The 13946-nt window shown below is 33.8% G+C and overlaps 1 protein-coding gene across 1 annotated transcript; it reads right to left on the bottom strand.

Moving 5' to 3' along the window:
- Positions 1 to 1992: 1992 nt before the first annotated feature.
- Positions 1993 to 5064, bottom strand: LOC137811646 (protein indeterminate-domain 16). The gene is made up of 3 exons (XM_068613450.2): positions 4447 to 5064; positions 3888 to 4287; positions 1993 to 3087 (listed from the first exon to the last, which is right to left on the bottom strand). Exons 1-3 carry the CDS (start codon positions 4556 to 4558, stop codon positions 2310 to 2312), a joined length of 1290 nt encoding a protein of 429 aa, XP_068469551.1. The 5' UTR covers positions 4559 to 5064; the 3' UTR covers positions 1993 to 2309.
- Positions 5065 to 13946: the final 8882 nt, after the last annotated feature.

Genomic DNA, 13946 nt, shown 5'->3' with positions numbered 1-13946 from the left:
ATTTTGCATAGTCAAATTTTATTTCAAAGTAGTTTACAAGAGAGGTAAAATGTTTTATTTATAGATGCATACACCCCCTTACACTAAATATTATAAGGAATGTGAGACTAAATTGACAAAAATGCAGTTGCACACATATAAAGTTTGACACCTAATACATGAAGTCTCATATCAAACAATTATGTGTAAAATCAAGCTTTTATATGTGTTAGCCTTAGATAGATGTGTACATGTCTTGGTGAGTTATAATCGTGCTTTGACCTAATACTTTAAGGTTTTTTACCCTCAAAGAAGGTCGAATTGGAGTTCACCTATGCCTCATACAAGGAAAAATCCTATATATGCTTATACAAAGTACTCTTTTATATATTTGTTTTACAAGACAAAAAAAGGAAAACAAAAGTTCTAATAATTCACACTCCATAAAATGAGAGTTTTTATGAGTTTTTTTTTTAAAGAGTGGTGTTATATATTTATAGTGATGTTTGATTATAGTAAAACTTTTTAAGAGTTTTTTTGAAAAAAAATTGGTCATAATTCAAGAGTTGGACTCAACTTGTATAAACATATTATATTCTTACTCTTAAACAATGTGTTTAATGGTCTACTGTTTGTGCAAAAGTATCTTCGCTTCATTCAACCCCTTTTAGATTTTTTTTTTCTTACTTTTAACATCACCCTATAAACCTAGAAAATAGAAATATCTCACAACCGGTACCTTTCATTTTTTTTTTCTATCTTCTCCTTTTGCTATCTAAAAGTCATCCTTCACTAAACACAAATAAGAACAACCAATGAAAATAAATATTAATTATATTATTTTTTTAAAAACTAAACCGACAATATCTTGGAATCATTTAATATATTTTTATTGATATAATAATAATTATTTTTCATTTTAATGTTTATTTATATTTATTATTATTATATTAGTAAAGGAAGAGATATAAATATATATAAATTTTCTTATTTAATAGACAAGATTGATTATATATCCTAATAAAAAAAAAGGTTAAAACTGTTGTTTTAAAATGGAAGTTGTAATATTTGAGACATAAAAATAGTAAAAAAGAAGTTATAGAAGTGGTGTGAAATTTAAAAGGAGGATAAGACGGAGTCCATGGTATTTTGCAGCTTAGTTAATGATAAAGTTAGTGTACGAGGGCTATGCGCTGACACTGCACCCCTCCCCCTTCTCTACTGTTAAAAGCATGTGCATCTTTAGAGGCTTGTGTGCGTTTGTTTCTGCTGAGAGTGACGAATGCCTGTCACTACCATTTCAACTGTGGCACTGAAAAACATGGCATGTTGTTTTTTATGTATCTGCATTTAAAAGGAAGGGTTATTGAAGGAAAATGACCCCTACCCCTTTCACCCTTTCTCTCCCTCTTTTCCTTTTTGTTTTCTCACATCCAAATCCATCTCAAAGGGAAGATTTAGCCCCCCCCCTCTTGCTTCCTATACACAAAATGGTCCCAACCATGGCTATCATTCACCAGGATGAATGTCACATGTATCATTCATTTAATATTACCTTAAAGGGTCCATCTGTACAAGCCCACCTGACACATCAATAACATCATGCTTTACTCCTACAACATTAATGACATTAATGTCAAAAAACTAAATAATTCTTATAAACAATTCTTCCTTTTTTTCCTCACCACATGCATGCATTGCCTTTAATGTATACTCCGTAAAATCCACAAATACCGGCTATTTCCAAATATAATCATTAATCTACCCCTGAAAGATCCAGAATTGTGTTCTTCTTTTCTTATAGATATATCTTCATTTGTTACGGAATTTTTTGTATTCTATATACGGAATTCGAATCTGCATTCACTTCTGTTGTTTTCTTGGTATAGTTTAAGCCACAGGTAAGTGTGGACTCCAACCATTTTTTTTTTTAATTCATTCATATTTTTTGAAGAAGACAAATATGGAGTACCCTCCAATTACTGATAAGGGTAAGACTAGCTTTGCATGATCTTGAAAGAAAATTAAAATTGTGTTAAATGAAGAAAAACAAGTTACAGCTGACCTTTAAACAAACCTTCAATAGTCAGACTCTCAAATTCCTAAAAGCTGCATCTCAACAAACAATATTATAATAAAGAATATGAACTTTCTTTAAAATAAAACAAATTTCATCTTGTCAAGAGAAAAAGAAAACATAAAAAGAACCATGAAAGAGGAAGAAAAGAACAATATAACTTCTTGTGAACTCCTCCAAATATCTTTATATCATATCATGTCTTTCCCTTTGTCTTTTCTTTCTTTTCCAAGCACAATGTGGTTTTTGTCATTCATTCCGCTTCTCCTTCTGTGGTGGCTGATGACATGTAACTCATCACAATGGAGGTCTCTTCTGATGGAACCCCAAGAGTTGAAGACTGGAACTGTTGCTTGCAACTTTGGCATGTTATTTCCAAAACAGTGGAGCTTATCTTCTTGATGGCTTGCTTTCTCAACACCTCAGCCTTTGCGAGTTCAGATTGTGCTTGTTTCCTTATCCTTTTAGCATTCTCAAACTCAAGTTCAGCTATCTCAATTTGGCGTTTGGCCTCTTTCCTAGCCTCTTCTGCGTAAGCCTTTTCTGCCATGGCCAACTTGAGTTCTTCAGCTGCAAACTTTTTCAACCTCGCCACTTCCAATGTGGAACAGTCACTCACATTATTATTCCTTTCAGGTGGGCTCCTATGTGCTTCTGAACATACTCTCTCTTCATTCCCTTTGTCATTACTACATGAGCCTATTGAAAGTTTCAAACCATAGTTCTCCTTCGTATTTCGTTTTTCTTGAGAAATTACTGAGGAGGGTAAGAGCTGAAGTTCTAAGTTCCGAGAGGTGGTGGACTTGTTATTGTGTATCTCTGAGGTCAATAAGACTGTTGCTGGTTGATCAGCAGAAGCTAGTTTTGGCAGTGGAAGTCCTTGCAATGGTGGGGCTATGCTAAAATTTGCCTCACTAGAGGGACTTGCGCTTGAAGCTGTTCTAGAAGAGCATGCGGGTTGCAGTGCTTGCAACTCTGGCCGGTGCTGCCGGACAGTGCATGCATCTTGGTGTTCTATGAAACTCTCCACCCTGTAAAGGACAAACGTTTAGGTAATTAAAATATATCTTGTCTCTTACTATATAATTGGCTAGGGGGAAAAAACCTGGTCAAACAAAGATATATGTATGATGAAAACCTTGTTAGTTAGTGGTTCAAAAACATGCACTTATAAAGTTAATTATTCAAAGGTCCCGTCCATGGATTCAGTGGACAAGTTTCAAAATTGAATAGTGTAATAAAATAAAATAAGACAGAGTGATCAAATTAATGAGGACTTCATAAGTTCAAATAAACAATGAAAAAAAATAAACTGTTCCCTTCCCTTCTACATATGGACTTTTGTTTATCAATGGTAGTGTGGAGATAGAGTGCCCTTAAACATAAAAGCTGCCATAGGAACTCCTAGTGTAAGGCGTGTGTGTGCAATATTAATATTCATAACATAATACTTAAGAATTTGAAAATTTTCAACTTCTATGTTTAGGACTTCCAAAATAGAATATTAATATATTCAATAACCTCTAGAAGGTGGAAAATCTTTCACATGAAAGGTATCTGAGATTCAGAATTTTTGTTTCTCTGCACCATCCTTGTACCTAGAATTTAGGGTTTGACCATAATCATATAACAATTTAAGAAGAAAATAATAATAATTAATAATAATAATAGTAGTAGTAGTTTGGGTTTCCGTTACTGAGAGCAAAAACAATTGCTGAGCAGGGGCTGAATCAGAGGAGCCAAAAACACAGAAACCAAGAAAGAGAGAGAAAGGTGGAAGCTTGAAATAATAGACACGGCCACTGAGGTGGAAAACAAAACGCAAACAAACCTGGAAAAGACACGGCCACAGTCACAGGAATGACCCCGGGTGCCACAGGTTTTGATGTGTGCCTTGAAATCAGATTGAACAGCATAGCCCTTGGAGCACTTGTCACAGACCCACTGCTTGTGATTGCTGTGCTTCCTTCTGAAGTGCTTCTTGATGCCCACAAGATCCCCAAGGGCATGGCAAGGATCATGGTGCAAACAGCTTGGCTCTGGACACACAAATACTCTCTTCTTCTGCCCTTGTGTTTCCCTCTTAAGCAATTTCCATGGCACCTTGTGCCTTCTCCTGTGCATTTGAAGATTCTGGTCCCTCTGGAACCCTTGGTTGCAGATCTCACACACATATCTGTCAGATTCCAGCAAGGTGGTGGGTGAGAGAGACACAACCTCAGCATCTGGATCTGCATAAATAAATACATATGCACACAGGAACAACATAAACAGCAACAACAAGGAAAAAGAAATTAACTTTTGAAAGAAAATCCAAACCCCTCGAATTTTGTCTCAGGTAAAAGCCTGAAAGTTGAAACTTAACCCCATAAAAGGGTAAAAAACTTTACCAGGTGTGCCTGCGGGTCTTCTTTTCCTTTTGTTAGCCACCCCATTTTCAGATAATGCAAAGGCGGCATCAGAAGAAGATGGTGCACCAGAAGAAGCACTGTTGTCTAACATGGGTGGAATTCTTTTGCGTGTTCTTTGTGGACTATATGTAACTAGCAGGATTAATTCTCACGACGACTAGTACAAGTGGTAAGGTTGCAATAGTGGGTTTCAGCTTTACTGGTATGGAAAAGAAGATGAGGAATGATAGTGGCACAAGTGAAGGAAGAAAGAGAGAGATAGAGATAAAGATAATAGAAATAATAGAGAGAGAAAAAGGTGTTGCTTTATGTAATCAGCTTTCTTTAAGGCTTTTTTTCCCTTAGCTTTTTCTTTGCCACGAGCTTTCTTGCTTTCTTGTTTCATTGACCCCTCACCTCGAGCAGGTAAGGTTGAAGGCAAGTCTTGTTTATAAAGCTCCCTCTGTTGTAGCGTGTGTGATTAAGGGATGTGTATGTGTATGTGTGTGTGTCTTTTGCTTCGGGCTGACCCAATCCAATCAACGTTTGGTTGAAACTTTGAGCCCCCACACGCAGAATTTTGGACAGGAACAAAAAAAACATCCTCCTCTCTCATCCAACCACATAACAAAACAACCTTACTTATATTATTATTATTATTATTATCATTATGTTCTTCCCACTGTAATTTGCATGAACTACCGTTATGCATGACCTCATCTTCTCTCTCATCACGTGACATGCACCTGACATGCACGTGACAAAGTCATTTCAGTCACCTCTCATGGCAGAATAAACTGAGGAGTTAGATAGTATGACAGAGTTTAATGAAAATTCAGTTAACAATGGTGGCAGGCAGACTCAACACTTCCACCAAACCTGGAGACAGTATATGTAGAGATGTTCAGTTGCATCCAAATGTAAGGAAAATGGCAAATCAAATCACCCACACACCACATCCAACTAAAACAACATACAAGTTAATTAATTAATCAAATCAGTGACATCAATTTAGGTATTTTTCTTTTAAATTAGAATATGTCTGTTCATTTATATTAAGCAAGAAAAAGACCATGCTTTCCTTCAACCAAAGGATTAAATATCTCTTTTTATCTCTTAAATTTATCTTATTTTGTTTTAAAAATTTAAAAGTGATTATTTTGTTCTTTTCATGTGAAAATCTCTTAACACTATTAAAAAGTAATCTTAAAAATAAAAAAGTTGACTGTTTTTAAACCTCAAACAAAAATAACCTCTTTAATTTTTTAAAACAGAATATATTCCAAAATTGAAGAATAAAACAAATATTTAGGCTAATTAAAAACGTCAACTGTTGAGAAACTTTTACCTTTTTAAACAAGTTTACTGTCTAATATAAATTCTAAGTAAAAGTTATAAATATAATTTAACGTTAAGCGTTAATTTAAGAGTATCTTTAACTTAAGTACATTTCAGTCTATCTTATTTAAGATATAATATCTATTTTTTTTTCATTAGAAGAAGGGAGAGTTTGTTTGAGTTTTTATTTTGAGAAAAAATCATTTTTCTTGAGAAAGAAATCATTATTTTAAAAGAAAAAAAAAATGCAACATCCTATATTTTCCCATATCTAATAACTATAATCGGTATGAAATATTAAAAATAAATATATAAAAATAATACAAATATATATATGTAATTCTTTCATATAATGTTTCAAATTATCTCTCTCTTTATAAGACTTAAAACATTTACATAAAAGTAAAAACAAAATTTCAAAAGAAAATAAACATTTTCCATCATCCTTCTTTTCATTGAGAAACTTTATCACCTGTAATATCATCTGTTCCCGTGTAAAATAAAATACACGATCATCACATATCAAAGAAAAACAACCACAAAACAAAACAAAGGGTAAGCTAGGTATTTTTAAAACTTATAACATAATATAACTTTAAACATCCACATAAATCCATCATTTCTCATGCATTCCACATAACCATCAAGTGTCTATCAACAATTTCAATATTCATCTTTCTCATGTCAGACTTCTACTGACTCATAACATAGACACTTGACTCATACTTCCGGAAGACTCGTGCGTTGACTTAGACTCATAGATCTGCACCTGTCATACTACATCACTGTGAAATCCACACAGCTATGTGCATAATTAATCTCAATATCATCTCTCTCCTAGTATGACATGGTTAACTCATATAACAGGTCAAGTTAGTTATCTTTCAAACAACTTACCCATTCATATGAACCTCTTTCGACTTTCACCACCTGAATAACTTCATCTATATGATTCCATTATCTCAGTAGAGTCAAGATATCTCCTTCTAGACGAATCCATAGTCAATGCACATCCTAAACAATCTTAACACGGTATTTTCTTTCCTAAAAATACTATGTCTTTATTAAAATTCATATTTTGAACCTCATAATATCCAACATCAAACAATCAAATCATACCAATGTTTAGAATATCCAAAATACATAACAATTCATTGACTAATCATACAAATGTCTAATTAAAGAGATTTTCAATTAACTATACATGAAATAAAAGTTTACATACTTTATAAGAAAAACTATATAGAAATAAATAAATCAATCTTTTAAAAGCAAATAAAAATTAATTTAATATTTTTATTTTCATTTATTTATTTATTATTATTATTATTTTTAAACTCTAGCTTGAGCTAGAAATTCGCCAGAGAGCAACCATAATTTTAGCTTGAGCTAGAATTCGCTAGCTTAAGCTAAAATCCACCAGAGAGCACCCAGAATTTTAGTTTGAGCTAAAATTCGCTAGCTTGGGCTAAAATCCTCCAGAGAGCACCTAGAATTTTAGCTTGAGCTAGAAATTCGCTAGCTTGAGCTAAAATCCTCCAAAGAGCACCCAAAATTTTAGCTTGAGCTAAAATTCGCTAGTTTGAGCTAAAATCTTCCAGAGAGCACCCATAATTTTTTTAGCTTGAGCTCGAACTTGCTAGCTTGAGTGAAATATGCAGAAAAATTCTGCATAACTTAATATACCTATCAAATTATAAATCAACATCTCATTCGATTCATAAATTATAAATCTATACATTACATTGTCAGTTCATGTTCAACATGATACTATCATTCTCATTGAATCATTGAGCTATTATGTCCATCTATACATATATATGATTTCTAATTCTAAAACCATTTAAATCAAACAACCAATTCTCAATCACAACATTTTCAATTTCAATCAAACTACAATCTACTCAAAACAAGAAATCTTGCAACAAAATTTGGAATTGGTGACCACGTCACACTCACATTCAAATCTTCTAACCTAGGGTTCTATTGAAGATTTTAAGCTAGCTTCCCTTACCTGGACTTTAGCAAATGCTCACTAAGAGCTCCAAACCCACCAAAAGCTTAAGGATACCCTAACCTGCACCACAGAGTCCTGATCATAAATCTAACTATATCACTAGGATCCTGAGCTAACAGAGACTATTCTGAAGATAAAAACCTCACATGCAAGCTTAAATTAAAAGGCAACCCAACCAGATCAAAACTAACTCAAAGGAAAAGGAGCCAAGAATGAACTTACTCTATCTAAGATTTTGATCGGTCAATCTTGTAGAGTTCACTGCCAGGAGTCCAATGGCGGACTCCAATCATTGATATGATAGTGAGGAGGTCGAAATTTTAGAGAGAAGGCAGAGGAAAAGAAAAAGGAGTTTTTATAGAGATGATGGTTCTTTTTAAAATGAAACCTGAATAACTAAATTTCTATTTATATAGCCTTTTCACTTTAATAAAAAAAAATATTCAGGTGTCATTTTAATTGTACCATTTCTACTCTAAGACTATTTTTTCTCGGTCCTTACAAAAAAAATACTTACTATATACTTTTATATATTTTTTAAGTAGAAATCATATTATTTTTTATAACCTAGCTTATCAAAATAAACTAGGAAGTACTCAAACTATTTAAAAACACACAAAAAATGATATTATAACCTAACCGAAGTACTTCTGAATCTAAAAAAATTACTTAATAGTTATTTTTTATAAAAAAATAATTATAAGATTAAAAAACTGCTTGACGTGCACACGTTTAAGCAAATATTAATGTCACTACAAGAAAATCATGAAATAGAAACTAATTTTTAGAGACCAAAATAATTAGTTGCAATAGTAACTAAATTAGAGACCATTTTAGAAACAAAAATAAAATTGGTTTCTAAATTAGTTTCTATTATTGTTAAATATTTTCTAAATTGGTATCTAATTAGCAACCAAGGTTTTTGCTACCAAATTTAGAAACTATATAATTCTAATACATGTAATAAAAGTGTAATATGACTGTATCCATTAATTCACTATGTGTTTCTTTTGTTTCCTTTCAAAACTAAATATGTAATAAAAGTGTAATATGATTGTATCCATTAATTCACTATGTGTTTCTTTTGTTTCCTTTCAAAACTAAATATGAATGTTGTAAGATATAAGTTTCCATCTATGAATTTTGCACCCAAGTCAATTATGATTGTGTAAACTTAGCAATTATTCTTTCTTTTTAATTATAAAAAGCATTTTATGGTTTTGACTCATTACATATAGATAATTATAGCGTTATATGAATAAATCATAGATCATCTAATATTTGTGAATAATCACTACAAGGTATGATGAGCTAAAACTTGCATTAAACCTACATTAGACAGTTTATAAACAAGGATTATGTACGAATCACGTCTTGTTGATCATTTATCACTTCATAAGCTTTTGTTAGATTAACTTTCTTAGGCTTTTTCTGGAGTAATCTCTCATTGAGGCTAAGATCTCCAAAAGATAACAAGAAATATCTTAAAGAGAGGACAAATTAAAATCTTTAGGTTGCTTCACAAAGTGAAGTATTACAAAGGTTTTACTCACCCACAAAGAACACTTAGAAGTTAAAGAATAATTGAAGGTTGTATAACACTAGTGTAATTTTTGTGTATTGTATTCTTCTTGTCTTTGAAGATGGTCCTTCCTTCATCATATTTGTTATGGTATAATCTTCTACAAAAAAAATTGTTAGCTATGTTTATTTAGGATTGCATCCTTATATGTTTATTGATTGGAAGCTTGGTATGATAGGTTTGGATAAGTTGGAGCTTTTGACTTCTCTTTTAAAGGAAACAATTCAAAAACACGATAATAATAAGATTTGATTGCAATTAAATCATGTCACATTTCTTATGATTCCTTTTTTATGTTCCAATATGAATGTTGTAAGATATATACCTTTTATATAAAAACTCTTTCCAATTCAATATATTACAATGTATATGAATTATCATTGTTACTAAATATGTTTTAATTGAATCTTTCAAAATCATTTGTGGTTACAATTTTATTTCATTATTTATTTAAACCATATCTGTTATTTAGACTTCAAATGATAATGATCTTTGTCTAATGTGCTTCACACGATTTGAAGAACTTCATCTAATAAATTGATGTTAGCATAAAACACACATTAAAACATTCATGTGAATATATCATATATAAGACTAGCTTCGTTTGGGACATTTGTTATCATCAAAACTATATAAAAAAGTATTCATGGAGATTGGACTATCTAGAGTTTCAATAATAAAAAAATAGACATTGCCTTTGTCAAGCTCTAAAAACAGGCAACAATGTTGATCAAAATTAAAGGAGATCATTTGAATATGGTTGATCATACTTTGACCAACACCCTAGTCATTTTCTTACTATGGAATGTAAATATGGTTAAGTCCATAAAGGAATTTTTAACTTTGTGTGACGTGAAACTTTTAAACATGTAAGGCCTTTCAAGAGTCTTGATTCAACCAAGGTAAGACGGTACTTAAAGTGCATAACAAAGTTTCAAACAATATTAAAGAATAGGAAAAAGTGTTGGGCGAGTTGAAGAAATAAAATGTGTTTATAAAATCCACCAACCTAATTTAGTTCAAATAGATTTGTGATAGGGTCAAATCCAACACAATCAGAATTGACATAATCTTCTATGATTTGTGTGAGAGATTATATGTGTTGAACTTCTATATCGGAAGCAGACAACGAGTTGTTGGTAGGGGAGTTCTCTGAAGAAGAAATTAGGACTGCGGTTTGGAATTGTGAAAGTTCTAAGAGCCCTGGCCCTGATGGATTTAATTTTGGTTTCATAAAGTTTTGTTGGGAAATTTTAAGGATGGATGTGATGTCAGCGGTGAAGGATTTTGCGACAAAGAGCCATTGGCCTAGAGGTTCAAACGCTTCTTTCCTTTGTCTTGTTCCAAAAGTTGAAAATCCTTTGCAGCTTGGTGAGTTTAGGCCTATTTCTTTGGTAGGATGTTTGTATAAAATTATCTCAAAAGCGTTGTCTCTACGTTTGAAAAAGGTGATTAGCAAAGTGATTGACGTTAAACAGTCTGCTTTTCTTGAAGGTAGGGGTTTGTTGGACAGTGTGCTGGTAGCGAATGAGGTGCTGGAAGAATATAGAAGGAAAAAGAAGAGTTGTGTGTTCTTCAAAGTTGACTATGAAAAAGCATATGACTCGGTTAGCTGGGAGTTCCTATATTATATGTTGGAAAGATTGGGTTTTTGTGCTCAATGGATTCGATGGATAAAGTGTTGTTTAGAATCCGCTTCAGTCTCTGTATTAGTGAATGACAGTCCAACTGGGGAATTTACTCCTCGGAGGGGACTTCATCAAGGTGACCCGCTTGCTTTGTTCCTCTTCCTTATAGTTGCAGAAGGGTTGGCTGGGGTGTCTAGGATGGCTGAAGAGAAGAATTTGATTGATAGTCTGGAGGTTGGAAGAGATAAGGTGAAGGTTAGTATGTTACAATATGCTGACGATACATTATTCTTTTGCGAAGCGAATACCAAAAGTGTTTTTAATATTAAGGCTATCTTGCTTTGCTTTGAGCTCGCTTCTGGGCTTAAGGTGAATTTTTTAAAAAGCAGTATTGGCGGGATGGGGTTGGATCAATGTTCGCTTCTGCGTTTTGCAGCTACTCTTAACTGTAAGGTGATGGTAACTCCTTTTGTCTATTTAGGGTTACCGGTAGGAGGATGCCATAAGCGCAGTGTTTTCTGGAACGGGGTGTTAGAGAGAGTTCAGGGCAAGTTGTCGAGGTGGAAAGGCAGGTGTTTGTCGATGGCTGGGAGGATCTGTTTGATTAAGTCAGTCCTCTCCTCAGTTCCGTTATTCTTTATGTCCCTATTCAAACTGCCATCTGGGGTGGTTGACAAGTTAGTTCGGATCCAAAGAAATTTCCTTTGGGGGTGGGGTTCTGACAGAAGGAAGATTGCTTGGGCCTCTTGGAATAAGGTTTGCGAGCCTCGGGACTACAGGGGTCTTGGAATCATTGACTTAAAGACTTTTAACCTGGTCCTGCTAGGCTAGTGGATTTGGAGGTGGGGGTCGGCCAAGGGAGGTTTGTGGAAAGAGATTCTTGACTCTAAATATGGTGGATGGAGGAATTTGAGAGCGGAAGGTAAACCCTGCAGGGGTTCTCTTTGGTGGAGAGACTTGAAGGAGGTTTGGGCCTCGGTGGGCTGGGGCAGAAGTTTTGAAGATGGGGTTGAGTGGAAAGTTGGTGATGGAGGAAATATTTCATTCTGGGAGGACAGCTGGTTGAATTGTGGTGCTATGAAGGGAATGTTTCCGAGATTATATTCGCTTAGCACGGCTAAAGCTGCTAAGGTGGCCGAGTTCGGGAACTGGTTTAATGGTGTTTGTATTTGGCATTTGTGCTGGCGTAGATCCCTCTTTGACTAGGAGAAGTTGTTGGAGGAGCAGTTGAGTCAGTTGCTGCAAGGGGTGAAGTTGGATGTGGGAGGGGTGGATAGCTGGATCTGGAAGGCTGAGGGGTCTCAAAGTTTTACTGTTAACTCAGCTTATTGCAAGGTAAGGAGGGTTAGTGATGGGGAGTCCTCTCCGACCTACTGTAGGTTGTGGAGGTGTAAAGCCTTGCCTTTTGCTGTATTCTTGGCCTGGAGAGTTTTGGAAAATAGGATTGCAACTAGGGTTAATTTGGTAAGGCGCGGGATGGTGGTTGAAAATCCTGTATGTTGCTTGTGTGGGAAGGTCGATGAGTCGTCGAGTCACTTGTTCGCCGTTTGTGACTTTGCTTGGAGGGTATGGTGCCTTTGCTTTGAGAGACTTGGAGTGTCGTTCGTAATCCATTCGGATTCAATGCAAAATTTTATTCAATTCAGGTTGAGTCAGGCATCTGTTTCGGTTAATGATGTTTGGGGGGCAATTTGGGTTGGAATTGTGAGTGAAATTTGGAAGCATAGGAACTCGGTCGTCTTTAATGGAGGAGTGGCAGATGCGTTAGAAGTTTTTGCCTCAGCACAAGTAAATGTGTGATCTTGGATTGCTGCAAAGTCCCGCGAAGTTTATTTTTCCTATCCCTGTTGGGTTCTGGATCCTTTGGCCTGTATACAGCTGATTCGGTAAAGCTAGTTAGCGCTTGGTTTGGTTGGTCTTTTGACCGGCGGTTTTGGATGTCGAGTTAGGAGTTAAATTGTATGTGTGTTTGTAAAAGGGTTGAACCATCCCTGAAGTGGTTCTCATTTATTGATTTTTTATTGCTGATAAAAAAAAAAAAAAAAAAAACTTGAAACTCAACCTAATTTGACAAAAAAATAGTTATAGTTTATTTTTAAGTCGTAGTTATAACATTATTTTGTTTATTCTTACTTATAACCGTTATAGTTTAACTTTTAAAAACTTATTCTAAAATATAACAAAAAGATGTTCAGAAATTAAAAATTTTAACAAAAAAATGCTTTTCAAAACTTATGACCTAATTTAATAATGGATGGGTTAGACTAGATTGAGTCTAACAAAAGAAAATGAAGAAACTCAATCTAAACAAATCAAAGGTTTTTTTTTATTGGGTTAGTGATGGAATTGCCCAAACCAAAACCAACCTAACCTATACCCCTGTTCCTAATTGCCAACCATCACCAAGCAACATCAATGAAGGTTAAAAGAATAAGATGTTGTTGGAAAGAGTTTCCTAAGTTTAGATAAGGACGAAAATGATGAGCTGAAAAATCATTTAGTGAGTTGAGAAGAAGATTAAGATCGTGAATCTTTTGAGGGTAACTAAGGAGACACAAAGAAGGTTTAAGGAAAAAGACATTTCTCAAAAAATATAAAGTTTAAAGGTATGTAATGTTCTCTTACAAATGATTACTCATAAACGATTACTCATAAAGGATAACATATCAAGTCATTACTACATGAGCACTTGAAAAAAAATACTACCATAAAAATAAGTTAACATCATAATAATTAACATTATATTGAAGTTACATGAAGTTCAAGTATCATATCGAATTATTTTTAAATGACTTAAAATATTTTCAAAAAAAAAAAATCATCTTGTTAAAAGTATTAATTCAAACAAATCATCCACCTACAATAGTGATTTTTTACTCTAATTCTAAATTTGAGAGTTTTTGTACTTATTTATATTCAAAATGTAACTTAAATA

Source organism: Phaseolus vulgaris, chromosome 2 (assembly GCF_051622355.1).
Source record: "Phaseolus vulgaris cultivar YP4 chromosome 2, ASM5162235v1, whole genome shotgun sequence".
In the NCBI taxonomy this organism is placed as follows: domain Eukaryota; kingdom Viridiplantae; phylum Streptophyta; class Magnoliopsida; order Fabales; family Fabaceae; genus Phaseolus; species Phaseolus vulgaris.
Note: the sequence above shows the minus strand (reverse complement) of the source record. Positions and strands in the feature narration are given on the sequence as shown.